This window comes from Ctenocephalides felis, unplaced genomic scaffold (assembly GCF_003426905.1).
Source record: "Ctenocephalides felis isolate EL2017-DRISC unplaced genomic scaffold, ASM342690v1 CF-g0.4_SCAFFOLD_01170, whole genome shotgun sequence".
NCBI lineage: Eukaryota > Metazoa > Arthropoda > Insecta > Siphonaptera > Pulicidae > Ctenocephalides > Ctenocephalides felis.
In genome coordinates this window covers 43,735,001-43,750,020 of record NW_020537324.1, presented here as the reverse complement: position 1 = coordinate 43,750,020, position 15,020 = coordinate 43,735,001, and the positions used below count along the sequence as shown (strand labels likewise).

The 15,020-nt window shown below is 28.2% G+C and overlaps 1 protein-coding gene across 1 annotated transcript in view; it reads left to right on the top strand.

Moving 5' to 3' along the window:
• The first annotated feature begins 4,906 nt into the window (after positions 1-4,906).
• LOC113367276 (putative fatty acyl-CoA reductase CG5065) overlaps positions 4,907-15,020 on the top strand; it is a 13,286-nt gene continuing 3,172 nt past the window's right edge. The window contains exons 1-5 of the mRNA XM_026608897.1: positions 4,907-4,939; positions 7,944-8,025; positions 10,431-10,502; positions 10,575-10,690; positions 11,148-11,305. Coding sequence (XP_026464682.1) covers positions 7,983-8,025; positions 10,431-10,502; positions 10,575-10,690; positions 11,148-11,305 — 389 coding nt within the window. The 5' untranslated portion in view covers positions 4,907-4,939; positions 7,944-7,982. The remainder of the gene's footprint in view (positions 4,940-7,943; positions 8,026-10,430; positions 10,503-10,574; positions 10,691-11,147; positions 11,306-15,020) is intronic.

The following is a 15,020-nucleotide window of genomic DNA, read 5'->3' as shown; positions in this document are numbered from 1 at the left end:
CACGCCACATATAAATGTACCTGTGAAATATTAAAAGGCTTTGCAAGATCTACTGAATATTCATCTGGCAATTTTGATACATTATTACTGCCCTTTTCATTATTTCATTAATTTTGAATTACGAAGAAAACTCGAATATTCTTCATTTTAACTTCTCCTTGGGTAAGTTATTGTAATCCTCCCAAAATCGAAATCGAAAATTTTTGCATTATCGACGTTTTGAAGGTTCTGAACATTTTGGCATACCTAATAAAAAATGGATGTGTTGTGTATGTATGTATGGATACAATTTTTCGTCCACGTTTTCGGGCGCACGGATCAACCGATTTGATGGTTCAAAAACATTCGATTCCTATCGATAGGGAGATGTGCTGATTAGTTTTTGGCAAAGGCAGGTCCAGCAGTTACGGAGATAAAGAGCAAAGAGAGCAGAAAATAGAATAGTTTTTGAGAGAACCAAGCATCCGAATTGAATGATCTAAAAAACATTCAATAGTAATGATTGGAAAAAGTGGTTATTAGTTTTTGGCCCAGCCATTTCGAAGATACAGAGCTAAATGTTAAAAAAAATGCAGTTTTTGAGTGAACTAAGCGTTCGATTTAAATGATTCAAAAAACTTTCTGCTTGTTTTAACAAAATAATTTATTTTTTTGTTTCAAATTTTTTTTTTTCGATTTTTTTTTCAATTCTGACTATAGTTCTAATATACTTCAAACAATAATTTCAACTTTGCAATTCAGTTTATAAATAATGCTTAAAATATTAGACAATGTTACAATATTAATAATAATCTATTTGAAAACATTCAGTATTCCTCGAACATTTCGTTACGGTACGGAAAGTTCCAGCAATTTGCCTTAAGGTACGATGCCATACCCTCACTAGTAAGTTATATTGTTATACAGCACGCCCAGCGATTTGAGTAAGAATGAAAAAAAAATTGAGAGAGTGAAAAATTGTACAACTCTGCCATAATTTTTTTAGTACCTAGTTCAAAAACTTTTGTATCTTTAGATTTTGCTATTCAATCTCTCTATTTTTGTAAAAAAATTTTTTTATGCAATCATCTATCAACTACTTACTATTTGTGCGCATTGGGAAATGTTTGTACAATGGAATACTTGGAGGGGTAAACAGCCATTGATAAAAATAATTTTTTTTTGAGAAAATATGCTTTTTTATCAAAATATGCATTAAAATTCAGTAAAAAACACTCAGTAACTTAAAGTGTGGTGAAAAATTATTCGATTACTAAAATGATTATTATCCATTAGAGATTTGTGGAAGGAGGGTGAAAAAGTTGGAGTTGTAAAAACAATCGTCGAACACCCAAATTACTCGGCACCAAAAGTATTCTCAGAAGCGCGTCCCCCAGTCTAAAACGAAAAATTCCCAATGATCTCATAAATAGCCATTTGTAACCACTACATTAATAATAATATATAATATTATTATTATTATTATTATCATCATCTTACTATTTCTATTATTGTTATTTTGTTATATTTTATTGTTTTTTTTAATATTATTATTATTCAGAAATTTTATTCATTTATTTATTAATTTTATTTGTATTATTATTTGCTTGTATTTTATATTAAATCATCATACTACGGATATTATTTTCATGTAAATTCTATCCTTTGCACTCTTATTTATTTAAATTTATGTAAGTATTTATCAATATTGCTAGATGTTAACTATTTAACAGTTGTAATAAATATTGTAATTAAAAAAAAAATAATAATAAGAAAATTGGCTACAAAATTAACTAGCTGTAAGTGGAATTCTGTCTTAAGGCAATTAAGGCAATTAAGGCATCGTGCCTTAAGGCAAATTGCTGGAACTTCCCGTGCCAAAAAATATTATTTTTTTAAAAACGATTAACATTTTTGAAAAAAATTTACTTCGAAAAAATAAGATTTTTTAGAAATTTTAAATTGGACAAAAAATTACTTTTTTTTGAAAAATAAAATTTTTTTTAAAAAAAATTTTAAACAATTTTTTTATAAAAATTTTTTTTGGAAAAATGTTATCTTCATATTGACATATTTTGGAAGATCTGAACTTTTTTCAAAGCAATCGTACTGCTTTAACTGCATAGAGACAAAATATAAAGCGCGTAAGCGCCGCGTCGCTGTCTAACGGAAAAACATTGGTACGGAACCCATAGGAATGTAAACAAAACTTATACTTATTGTTAAAATCTCAATAAAATATCTGATAATTTGATATGCATATGTCTAATGTCTAATGATTATTGTTGACCGCCAATGTTATTTTTTTTTAGTTTTTTTCTAGATCTCCGAAACCGCTAGACCTATCTTCATGAAAATTGATCAAATCTTCATTCTGTTAATACAAGTAAAATGTTTTTTGAACTATACAAATCGGACGCTCCGTTCTCTTAAAAACTGAGTTACCGTTTTTGGCCCTTTTTGCCCATATCTTTGGAACGGCTAGACCTGCCTTTGACAAAAACTAATCAGCACGTCTCCTTATCAATACGAATCGAATGTTTTTTGAATTATTCAAATTGCTTCATCCGTGTTCCCGAAATCGTCGACGAAAATTTTGTATCCGAACACACACACATGCACGCACACACACAACACACACATACATCAATTTTCTCCAAGGTATGCCAACATATTCAGAAACCTCTGAAACGTGAAGATATATAAAATTTTTCATTTTCGATTTTTTTGCGATTACTTACCCTATGGAAAGTTAATTATAAATAAATCAATTTATCATCTCCAGAACATTAACAATCGTCATTTCATTTCGAATCAAATTCCAAAAAAAAATAGTTGCCAAATTTACACAAAATTGAAAAAGTGCTCCTGCATAGTCACAGTCTAAACGCATTTGCAAATAATTCTGTGCGACATTTTCACTTATACTGTGCTCAGCTTGGCGGCATTTTCAGATTTTTCAATAATTTTCACAAAATTGGAAAAGTGCTCCAGTACACAAACAGTCTAAACGCACTTGGGTAAACATTTATACCAGAGTGGCGCTTAGACTGTGCTTAGCTTGGGTGATTTTTTGAATTTTTAATCCAAAATTACAAAAAAATTTTTTTTTAAAAAAAATTAGAAACAAAAAATTTTTTTTACAAAATCAATTATTTTGTTGAAAAAAGCAGAAAGTTCTTTGAATCATTTAAATCGGACGCTTAGTTCTCTCAAAAACAGCCATTTTTTTAAAATTTAGCTCTGTATCTCCGAAACCTCTGGGCCTACCTTTGCCAAAACTAATCAGCACATCTCCCTATCAATAGGAATCGAATGTTTTTTAAACCTTTCAAATCGGTTGATCCGTTCTCTCAAAAACTCGCTTTCTATTTTTTGCACTCTTTGCTCCATATCTCCGTAACGGCTGGACCTGCCTTTGCCAAAACTAATCAGCACATCTCCCTATCAATAGGAATCGAATGTTTTTTAAACCATTCAAATCGGTTGATCCGTGCGCCTGAAAACGTGGACAAAAAAACGCGGACATACAAAACACACACACACACCACACACACACACATCCATTTTTTCTGAGGTATGCCAAAATGTTCAGAAACCTTCAAAACGTCGAGAAATGTAAAAATTTTTGATTTCGATTTTTGGACGATTACTATAATTTACCCTATGGGAAGTTAAAAAAAAGTTAGGGATGGGCAACCCTTGATAAAAAATAAATTGTATTTGAGTAAAAAAAGTTGTATGTATTTTTCAAATACGAATTTAAAAACTAAAATAAAAACTAGTGGGGTGTATGACATCGTGCCTTAAAGCAAATTGCTGGAACTTCCCGTACCTTAACGAAATGTTCAAGAAATATTGAATGTTTTCCAATAGATTATTATTAATATTGTATCATTGTCTAACATTTATAAGAATTATAAAGTTGAAATTATTTGTTTAAAGTATATTAGAACTATAGTCAGAATTGAAAATAAAATTTGAATTATTTTCGATATACAAAAAAAAAATTGAAAAAAAAATTAGAAAAAAATGTTGAAACAATTTTTTTTCCAAAATCAATTATTTTGTTAAAACAAGCAGAAAGTTTTTTGAATCATTTAAATCGGACGGATTAGTTCTCTCAAAAACTACCATTTTTATAACATTTAGCTCTGTATCTTCGAAATGGTTGGGCCTACCTTTGCCAAAAACTAATAATCACTTCTTCCAATCATTACTAATTGAATATTTTTTAGATCATTCAAATCGGATGCTCCGTTCTCTAAAAAACTCGATTTTTATTTTCTGCACTCTTTGCTCTTTATCTCCGTAACTGCTGGACCTGCCTTTGCCAAAAACTAATCAGCACATATTCCTATCAATAGGAATCGAATATTTTTTGAACCATTCAAATCGGTTGATCCGTGCGCCCGAAAACGTGACCGAAAAATTGTATCCATACATACATACACACACACACGCACACACATATATATATATATATATATTTATCTGTGTGTGGATGTATACGCAATGATTTTATAAAAATCATCATTTTTATTTTTATATTAGTGTTTCTATTTTAATAACTCACCTGTGTACAAACATTTACAATGCTATGATTAATTTCAAATATTATGTTCATGAAAAAGTGTGCGGATGCACAATAAATTTTCCCTTACGTCAATATGTACGACAATTATCGAATACTAAGATTAATAAATGTTGATTACTTACATTGTTATTTATTAATAAGCTTCCAAACATAAATAACAAATGTGGATATCCCTACCACAGTAACACTTCTAGTATGTTAATAAAAATGCTAAATATAAAAGTTTTAGATTTCTCAAGACAGTGTGTGAGTCGTGGATATAACACGTGTCTGTGCAGAAAATTTTAATAACCAGAAAAATTATTTATTATAGGAATATTTAATGATCATTAGTGCGAAGCAGCAAACAGCAAACATTATAAGGTATGCCAAAAATTATAAATTAATAAATTTATATAAATATATATATATATATATATATATATATTATATATTACAGGGCCGGTCCTGGGGTCCCTAGCGCCCGCATGCAACTTTTTTCTTCTAGCGCCCCGCCACCCTCATTAATTAACAGTTTTAACATTTTATCATTAATATTATATAAATATTTACATATTTTTTTAAAATTAATTTTTAATTATTTTCGATTTAGTACACAAAAAATTAGATATAATCTAAAAGCGTATAAAATACATTAATTTTAAATTTATTTAGAAAATCGTGGTAAGATTCGTGGGTTGATAATATCAAATTTTTTAAATTTTCAATTATTTTTAACGTATGTGCAATGTTAATATTTGGGTTTTAAAACATTTTACTTATTTATTATTCGATTTATTCTATTGAACAAATCATGCCAAGAGAGCTAAAAAAACTAGCTTTTCATTTTCAATCATAACACTCGTATTTCATGTTGGATTTTTTAAATTTCAATTTAATTTTTCATTATTTACAATATCCAAAATTGAATCGTAAACTTCTCCTTATTGATATCATAAGACCCGAATTGTATTTATCCTTGCATTGCCGTCATATTCAGAGTATCAGATTGTTGTTTTAAAGTTAAATTTTTAACCTATTTTAAAAGTATTGTCCAAAAATTAGTAAAAAAATGCAAAGAAATTACACATTTCATGAACTATATTGAAAAAAAAGCTAGTGGGGCGCATGGCATCGTGCCTTAAGGCAAATTGCTGGAACTTCCCGTACCAAAAATTATTTTTTTAAAAACGATTAACATTTTTGAAAAAGTTTTACTCAAAAAAATTAGATTTTTGAGAAACTATAAATTTGAAACAAAATTACTTTTTAAAAAAAAAAAAAAATTATTGAAAAAAAATGAAAATAAAAATTTTCTTTATTTTGGCATATTTTGGAAATTCTGAACTTTTTTCAAAGCAATAGTACTGCTTTAACAGCATAGAGACGAATTGTCAAAGCGCGTAAGCGCCGCGTCGCCGTCTAACGGATAAGCATTGGTACTGAACACATAGGAATGTAAACAAAATTTATACCTATTGTTAACATGTCTATAAAATATCTGATAATTTGATGTGCATATCTCTAATGATCATTTTTGACTGCCAAATGGCATTTTTTCTACTTTTTTCTACTAGATCTCCGAAATCGCTATACCGGCCTTCATGAAAATTAGATCAATTCTTCATTTAGTTAATACAAATAAAATGTTTTTTGAATTATTCAAATGGGACGCTCCGTTCTCTTAAAAACTGATATACCGTTTTCGGCACTTTTAGCCCCGTATCTTTGGAATGGCTAGACCTGCTTTCGCCAAAAACTAATCAACACGTCTCCTTATCAATGCGAATCGAATGTATTTTGAATTATTCAAATCCGCATCCGAAAATTTGTATCCGCACACACATACATACACGCACATACACACACACATACACATAGATTCATTCTATCTCTTTTTAATGTTAACACTTTTGTTAGTGTTTGAGCGATAAGAATGTCACTGTATATTATACGAACGAATAAATTTACAGTACAAAATTATAAATATCTCTTTGAAAATATTTAAAACAATTGTTATTAACTAGCTGTAAGTGGAATTCTGTCTTAAGGCAATTAGGGCATCGTGCCTTAAGGCAAATTGCTGGAACTTCCCGTACCAAAAATTATTATTTGTTTAAAAACGATTAACATTTTTGAAAAAATTACTTCGAAAAAATTAGATTTTTGAGAAACTATAAATTTGACAAAAAATTACTTTTTTTTGAAAAAAAAAATTATTTGAAAATAAAAATTTTTTTTTGAATGAAAAAATTTTTTTTTGAAAACAAAAATTTTTTTTGAAAAGAATAATGTTTTCTTCATTTTGACATATTTTGGAAATTCTGAACTTATTTTCAAGCAATGGTACTGCTTGAACTGCATAGAGACAAAATGTCACAGCGCAAGTGCCGCGCCGCCGCCTAACGCATAAGCATTGGTACGGAACCCATATAAATGTAAAAAAAAATTATACTTATTGTTAAAATCTCTATAAAATATCTGATAATTTGATGTGCATATGTCTAATGATCATTTTTAACCGCCGAATGGCATTTTTTTTTACTTTTTCCATTAGATCTCCGAAACCGCTAGACCTGCCTTCATGAAAATTTGATCAATTCTACATCTTGTCAATACAAGTAAAATGTTTTTTGAATTATTCAAATCGGACGCTCCGTTCTCTTAAAAACGGAGGTACCATTTTTGGCACTTTTTGCCCCGTATCTTTGAAACGGCAAGACCTGCCTTTGCCAAAAACTAATCAGCACGTCTCCTTATCAATACGAATAGAATGTTTTTTGAATTATTCAAATCGGTTGATCCGTGTTCCCGAAATCGTCGACGAAAATTTGTATCCGCACATACATACACACACGTACATACATACATACATACATACATACATACATACATACATACACACACACACACACACATACATCCATTTTTTCTAAGGTATGCCAAAATGTTCAGAAACCTCTGAAACGTAAAGATATATAAAAATTTTCATTTTCGATTTTTTTGCGATTACTATAACTTGCCCTACGGGAAGTTAATAATGATTCTCTAGTGGTACGGGAAGTTTCATCAAATTGGTTTAAGGCACGATGCCATACACCACCAGTTACTACTTGAATCGGTTGATTATATAAAAAAACTGGTATTTTTTACAGTTATTTTAGCAATTCAATCATTTTTTATACCGCGTTCAGTCTTTGAATATTTTTGACATAAAATTAGTTCCGATTTTTGAGCTTGAATCAAAAGCTTAATGGAACAATTATGCTTGTTCAAAAATAAATTACCACTACACTACTCCGATTAAAACAAATGTAATACCAAGCTATATAAATTATAAAAGTATATATACATATATATTATAAAAATTATTTTATTTTATTTCCAGGAAAATTTCTAAATATTTGCTCATATTTCTACAAAGGACATGGCATCAATAACCAATGATCTGGATATTCTAAAATGTCAAGGTACATAAATTAATGTTTTAAATTACAAATTTATTAACTTCCCGAAGGAGAAGTTTATGTTTTCATAAAAAAATCCGATTCACTGATTTTATGTTTTCTCGACGTTTCAAGCCATCCTGAATCGAATGAGACCAAATTTGGAAGAAGCATGTGTTGTGTGTGCGTGTAAATCGACGTTTTTCCAAAGACGGTTGGACCGATTTCAAAAATTTAAAATCGATGTATTTCGATGAAGACTAGCGTTTCTGAGTTTTGTGTGACGATCGGCCGAGCCGTTTCTTTGTAAATCGCAGAAAAGTGAAAAGAATTTTGTCCACGTTTTAGCCCGTAATTCTTAATCGATTTTGAAAATTCAAAAACCGTTTGATAGATACTGATTGGGAATCCTGCTGATTAGTTTTTGGTAGAGATCGGCCGGGCCGTTTTCTTTAAATAAAGTTTAAAAAAAAAAATCGACGATTTTTATTATTTTTTTGACGGTAGATACTAGGGTTTGTCGGTTTTTGCAAAAATTATGGAATTCGAAAACCGGTTTTTTAGTGAAAAAAGTCGGTTTTCACTGTATAAATGGAAAATGACAAATATAGCCAAATAAAAAAGATAGATGAAAGCGTTTTGATTCTTAAAATCATGTAGGTTCAATAGCATTTGATATTTTATCAGTTTGCAATGGTTCCCAGAAAGGTTTCACATATACTATATATTAATTTAGATTTTTTATACCACTATATATATTAATTTAAATCAGTGTAACATCTTCTTGAAGAAGTAACTTCCTCTACTCAAACTTGAAAAAAAGAGTTTTAAACCCTGGAAGCCACAAATTAAAGAACAAAAAACTTAGAATTATTATGTTAACAATTAAGCATAATTTGGTCGCAAGTATGAGATTATTTTCTATTTCAGGAAATATTACGAGTAAACAAAGGACACGTCTAAGTAGCAATTCGATAGACGTTCTAAGTTTTTTCACATCATATGTTATTAAACAAAAAAAACAATTAAAATGTTTTGGAATTAATTATTTAAAATTGCTCGGAACAGACAATACCCGAGTTTAGCTTAATTGTTTTTAAAACTGAAATTGATATTAACAAGTATGTATCAGCATGTATCTAATTTTTTTTTATTTAATGAATGTTTTTTATTTAAAAATGTATTATTTTTACTTATTCGAAAACTTTCCTTCTTCTATCATAAAAATATTCTCATTCTTATATACGTGAAAATGATTTATGAATAACAAATAATTATTTTCAAAATTATTTAATCAAGATATATTATTATTTTTTAGTTCTACTAATTAAAATTAAAATAATTTTGTTTACTATCCATAAAATTGAACAATAAATAAATTCAGTTAAATACTGCTCTAAAACACACTAAATTTGCGGATAAATTACAGAATATTCGAACAAAAAAAATTGTTTATATATAAAATTCGAAAACCGGCTAAAACCGGTTTTTTAGTAAAGTTAAAATTCGAAAACCGGTTTTCTGAAATGTCGGTTTTTGTATAAACCCTAGTAGATACCATAGTCTTCTAGATCACACTAAAATATTACAGCTTTACGACAACTCGTTCAGCTTTAAAAATTCATCAAAGTGTGCAAAAAAATTTGTATAGTTTTTTGGCATTTGTCAAAATTAGACCTTTGATCGACGTTTTCTCAGAAACGCCTGAACCGATTTCAGAAATTTAAAAGCCATTTGATGTATCTCGATGAGGACTATCGTTTGTCAGTTTTGTGCGACGATCTGCCAAGCCGCTTTTTTATAATTTGAAAGAAAGTGTTAAGCTTTTCATCCACATTTAAGCTCAAACTACCGAATCGATTTTAAAAAATCAAAAACTGTTCGAAAGACATTAGTTGGGAATGATACTGATTAGTTTTAGGTGAAAATCTACGGAGCCGTTTTCTTGTAATTAACTGTTGAAAAAAAATCGAGGCCGATTTAATGGAACTTTTTTTGGCGATATATATCATGGTCTTAAAGAAATTACTGAAATATTGCGGTCTTACGACAAGTAATTTAATTTTAAAAAAAGTTTGAGAAAATAAGTAGTTCTTTTGGGATTCGTTAAAATTAAAATTAGACGATTTACTTGGTATAACGATAGAGTACTTGGTCTTAATGAACATACTAAACAATTAAAGTTCTACAAAAAACTGGCTCAATTATAAAAATTATTGTTTGTTGAAAATTTGCTTTTAAAAAATACTCCGACCGGGTTGACGTGTTTGTTTTTCAATAATGTGTAATAAATACACTTCGAATAATTTTAACTACTCATAAATTAATTTATCTATCATAGATTAATTCGATTATTTACACAAATCGGGAAGTTCAGGTAACTTGCCTCAAGGCTAAATACCAATACCACTAGTTTTTAATTATTTTAGATTCTGCAATCAAAAAATTTTATACAAATCGCAGCATTCTAATAACAGGCGCTACAGGATTTTTGGGAAAAGGTAATGAATATGTTATATTCCATTTTTAAATTGAGCGTAATGTAATTTTAACTAGCTTGATTGATTATTTAGCATTGATAGACAAAATATTGCGGTCTTGCCCCGACGTAGAAAAATTATATTTACTCGTGAGAGCTAAAAAAGGAAAAAATGTTTTGGAAAGAGTGGACACCTTATTTGAAGACCCTGTAAGTTGGCGCATATATTAATTTAAATATACTAAACTGGCTTTATTTAAGGTTATAAGAATTCACAACTTGATCATTTGAATTAAATCGTACCCGTCAATATCGGTGACAATGATTTTCAAGAGTAATGCAAAAATAATTTAATTGGATTTTCCTAAAAAAAAATTTTTATTTTGTATTTAAGAGAAATACTTCTTTTACTAATTTTATTGGTTAAACTACAGATTCTATACTGCAGAATTATATAATAGATTAATTTAAAAAAAAATTCAATCAGATACTATATCTGATTAGAACTAGTTAACCAAACTACAATAAGCATGAGCATCAAGCTCTTCAAAACTCAGAACCTCAAATAATAAAAAGCAAACCCAAAAATTAAAATAATAAATTTATAAATTTTATTTTTTTCTTGTAATTTAAATTTTATTGTACCATATTTATGCCTTTTTTGTAGGTATTTGATCAATTAAAACTAGACATGCCAAATTATCGACATAAAATAATAGGGATTAATGGCGACTGTTCAATAGTGGGACTTGGTTTAAATGAAAAAGACAGAAAAATGATTTGTAGCAAAGTTTCTATATGCATTCATAGTGCTGCTACAGTTAGGTAAGTATGAGTGCAACTGAATGTAAATTATCTTTAGAAATCGCTTCTTTTATTATTAATTATTAATTTTTATTATTAATTTTATTATATCGCTTCTTTAATTATTATTAAACCGCCCGATTTTTCGGCGGCATTTTTACCGGTATTTACCCCAAAAATACCGGTATTTTCGGTATTTTACATAAGCGCTCTTTGATACATAATACATTAAAGTTCAAATTTCTCGGAACAAATTCATCTTTAAATTCCATAATCGCATAAACAGCTATATCTTCAAGTGATTATATAGGATAAACAAATGTCAAATATTATCTCAACTCGTCATTAAACTGAATATTTATTGCTTTACTAAGGGTACGTATCGTGTTGCAATAAATAGAATTGGACTGATAGATAATGGTGTTTGTTTCATCTTATGTAAAAATGTAACTGTTTTTTAATGATATTTGCGCCAAAATATTTTATATCATACAGATTACCCCTGCGTAATCTTTATTTTTTTCTAACTTTATACATAATAATTATGATAACTACTAAATATTTTTGATTCTTATTACAATTATAAAATATTATTTTTCGAAAACGTTTCGATGTTCGAAAATACTATAGAAGCATTACATTGTTTTAAATAACAATACTCAACAATTATATTAACTTATTATTTATCTCGACAAAGTATCCGATCTTAAATTAGTGTAGAAAAATATTTTTTTTTAAAAATATTGGAGATTATACTAATTTAACACATCGGATACAGACAATACAGTTTATTATAATAATGTAATGTTATCTTTTATGAGTTTTTGGTTTTTCTTACTCATAAGTTTGTTATTGGTAAAAAAGTACTCAATATACTCGATAGTGATAATGAATTAATTAAATTGGATATAATTTTGTTAAATATTTATTTTAAAAAATAAATTTATTGTTTTATTTCATTGTTAAGTTGAATGTAGTTGAAATTGTATATACATTTTTTCTATTTGTACTAGTAACTTTCAATTTTGTTTACGTTTATTTAATATAATAAAATACCGGTAATTTACCGGTATTGCGGTTTTAAAATAAAAAATAACCGTATTGAAATTTTCCATCGGTAACGCATTCCCTAATTGCTACTATATATACTAGGGCGGGTCGATTTAAAGGTCGCTTAGGCACATATGATTTTCGGCTACTACGGATCAAAATGAGATACTTTGCTGAAGAAACCATACCTCTAAAATGAATTCTGATGTCTCGTGCATTCACCCAAAGATAGGGATTGAATTTTGAAAAATTCCGTCTTACTCCATTTAGAGTACTCCAATCGTGTCCAAATGTATAACAAACCCCAACTAACTTTGGAAGGCAAATCCACCCATGCCTATGGTTCACCCCCTGGGACCTCTCCTTAGAAGTCTCCCATACAAATATTACAAAAAATCATCGTTTTTGGTAATTTACTCAGCAAAAAATGTTTTTTTTAAGTCGGTTTTCACTGTATAAATGGAAAATGACAAATATAGCTAAATATAAAAAAGAGATGAAAGCGTTTTGGTTCTCAAAATCATATCGGTTCAATAGCATTTGATATCTTATCAGTCTGCAATGATCCCCAGAAAGGTTTTATATATATTAATTTAGATTTTTATACCAGAGTATATTTTAATTTAAATCAGTGTTACTTCTTGAAGAAGTGACATCCTCTACTCAAACTCAAAAAAAAGAGTTTAAACTCTAGAAGCCACAAATAAAAGAACAAAAAGCTTATAATTATTATATAAAACTTTAAAACAATTAAGCATAATTTGGTCGCACGCATGAGAGTATTTTCTATTTCAGTAGCAATTCGATAGATGTTCTCAGTTTTTTGAAATCATATTTTATTAAACAAAAAACAATTAGAATGTTTAAAATTAATTAATTAAAATTGCTCGGAATAGGCAATACCCGAGTTTAGCTTAATTGTTTTTAAAACTAAAATTGATATTTACAAGTATATATCAACATGTATCTAATTTATTTTTTTATTTAGAAATGTATTATTTTTATTTATTCGAAAACTTTCCTTTCACTACCATAAAAATATTTTCATTCTTATATGTAAAAATGATGCATGAATACAAATAATTATTTTCAAATTTATTTAATCAAGATAAACTATTATTTTTAGTTCTATTTACTACAATAAAATAATTTTGTTTACTATCTATAAAATTGAACAATAAATAAATTCAGTCAAATACTGCTCTAAATCACACTAAATTTGCGGATAAATTACAGAATATTCGACCAAAAATTTATTTTCTATATAAAATTCGAAAACCGGCTAAAACCGGTTTTTAGCAAAATTAAAATTCGAAAACCGGTTTTCTGAAAGGCCGGTTTTTGTATAAACCCTAGTTTCTATGCTAGCTAGAGGGTGTTACTAGAGCCGTGCAAAACTTTCCAGACTTGAAACTAAGAAAGACTTCAAACAATTTCAACAACATAGTTTTATATACTTATGATTAAATTTATAATAAAAATAAATCGCAGATTTTTGTCATGTTGAAGTACCCAAAATGATGCAACTTTTGTATGGGGGATCTCTAACGGAAGGTTCCAGGGGGTGAACCATGGGCGTGGGTAGATCGGCCATCCAAAGTTACTGGGGTCGGTCATACATTTGGACATTATTGAGGCGCTCTAAATGAAACAAAAAGGATTTTTCAAATTTGACCAAATTTTTGTGTGAATGCACGGGAAATCAGAATTCATATTAGGGATATGGTTCTTCGGCAAAGTATCTTATTTTGATCCCTAGTATATAAAAATCATATGTACCTATGTGACTTTTTTACCCACAAAATCGACCTCTCCTAATATATATATATTATATATATATATATATATATATATATATATATCGGTTTTCGAATTTTAATTTTACTAAAAAACCGGTTTTAGCCGGTTTTCGAATTTCATATAAAAACTAAATTTTTGCTCAAATATTCTGTAATTTATACTCAAATTTATTTATTATTCAATTTTATAGATAGTAAACAAAATTATTTTAATTTAATTAGTAGAACTAAAAAAAATAGTTTATCTTGATTAAATAACTTTGAAAATAATTATTCGTTATTCATGCAACATTTTCACATATAAGAATGAAAATATTTTTATTTTTATAATAGTGAAAGGAAAGTTTTCGAATAAATAAAAATAATACATTTTTTAATAAAAACCATTCACTAAATTTAAAAAAAAAATTAGATACATGTTGATGCATACTTGTTGATATCAATTTTAGTTTTAAAAACAATTAAGCTAAACTCTCGGGTATTGTCTGTTCCGAACAATTTTAATTAATTAATTTTAAACATTCTAATTATTTTTTTTTAATAAAAATATAAAAACTGAGAATGTCTTTCGAATTGCTACTTAGGCGTGTCCTTTATTACTCACTAAATTTTCTGAAATAGAAAATACTTTCACACTTCGACCAAATTATGCTTAATTGTTTTTAAAGCCTGATATAAAAAGTTTTTTGTTCTTTTATTTGTGGCTTCTAGGGTTTAAAACTCTTTTTTTTTAATTTGAGTAGAGGAAGTGATTTCTTCAAGAAGAAGTCACACTGATTTAAAAAAAAAATTAATATATTTACACTGGTATAATAAATCTAAATTAATATAAACAAAACCCATTTGGCGACTGATAAGATATCAAATGCTATTGAACCGATTGATTT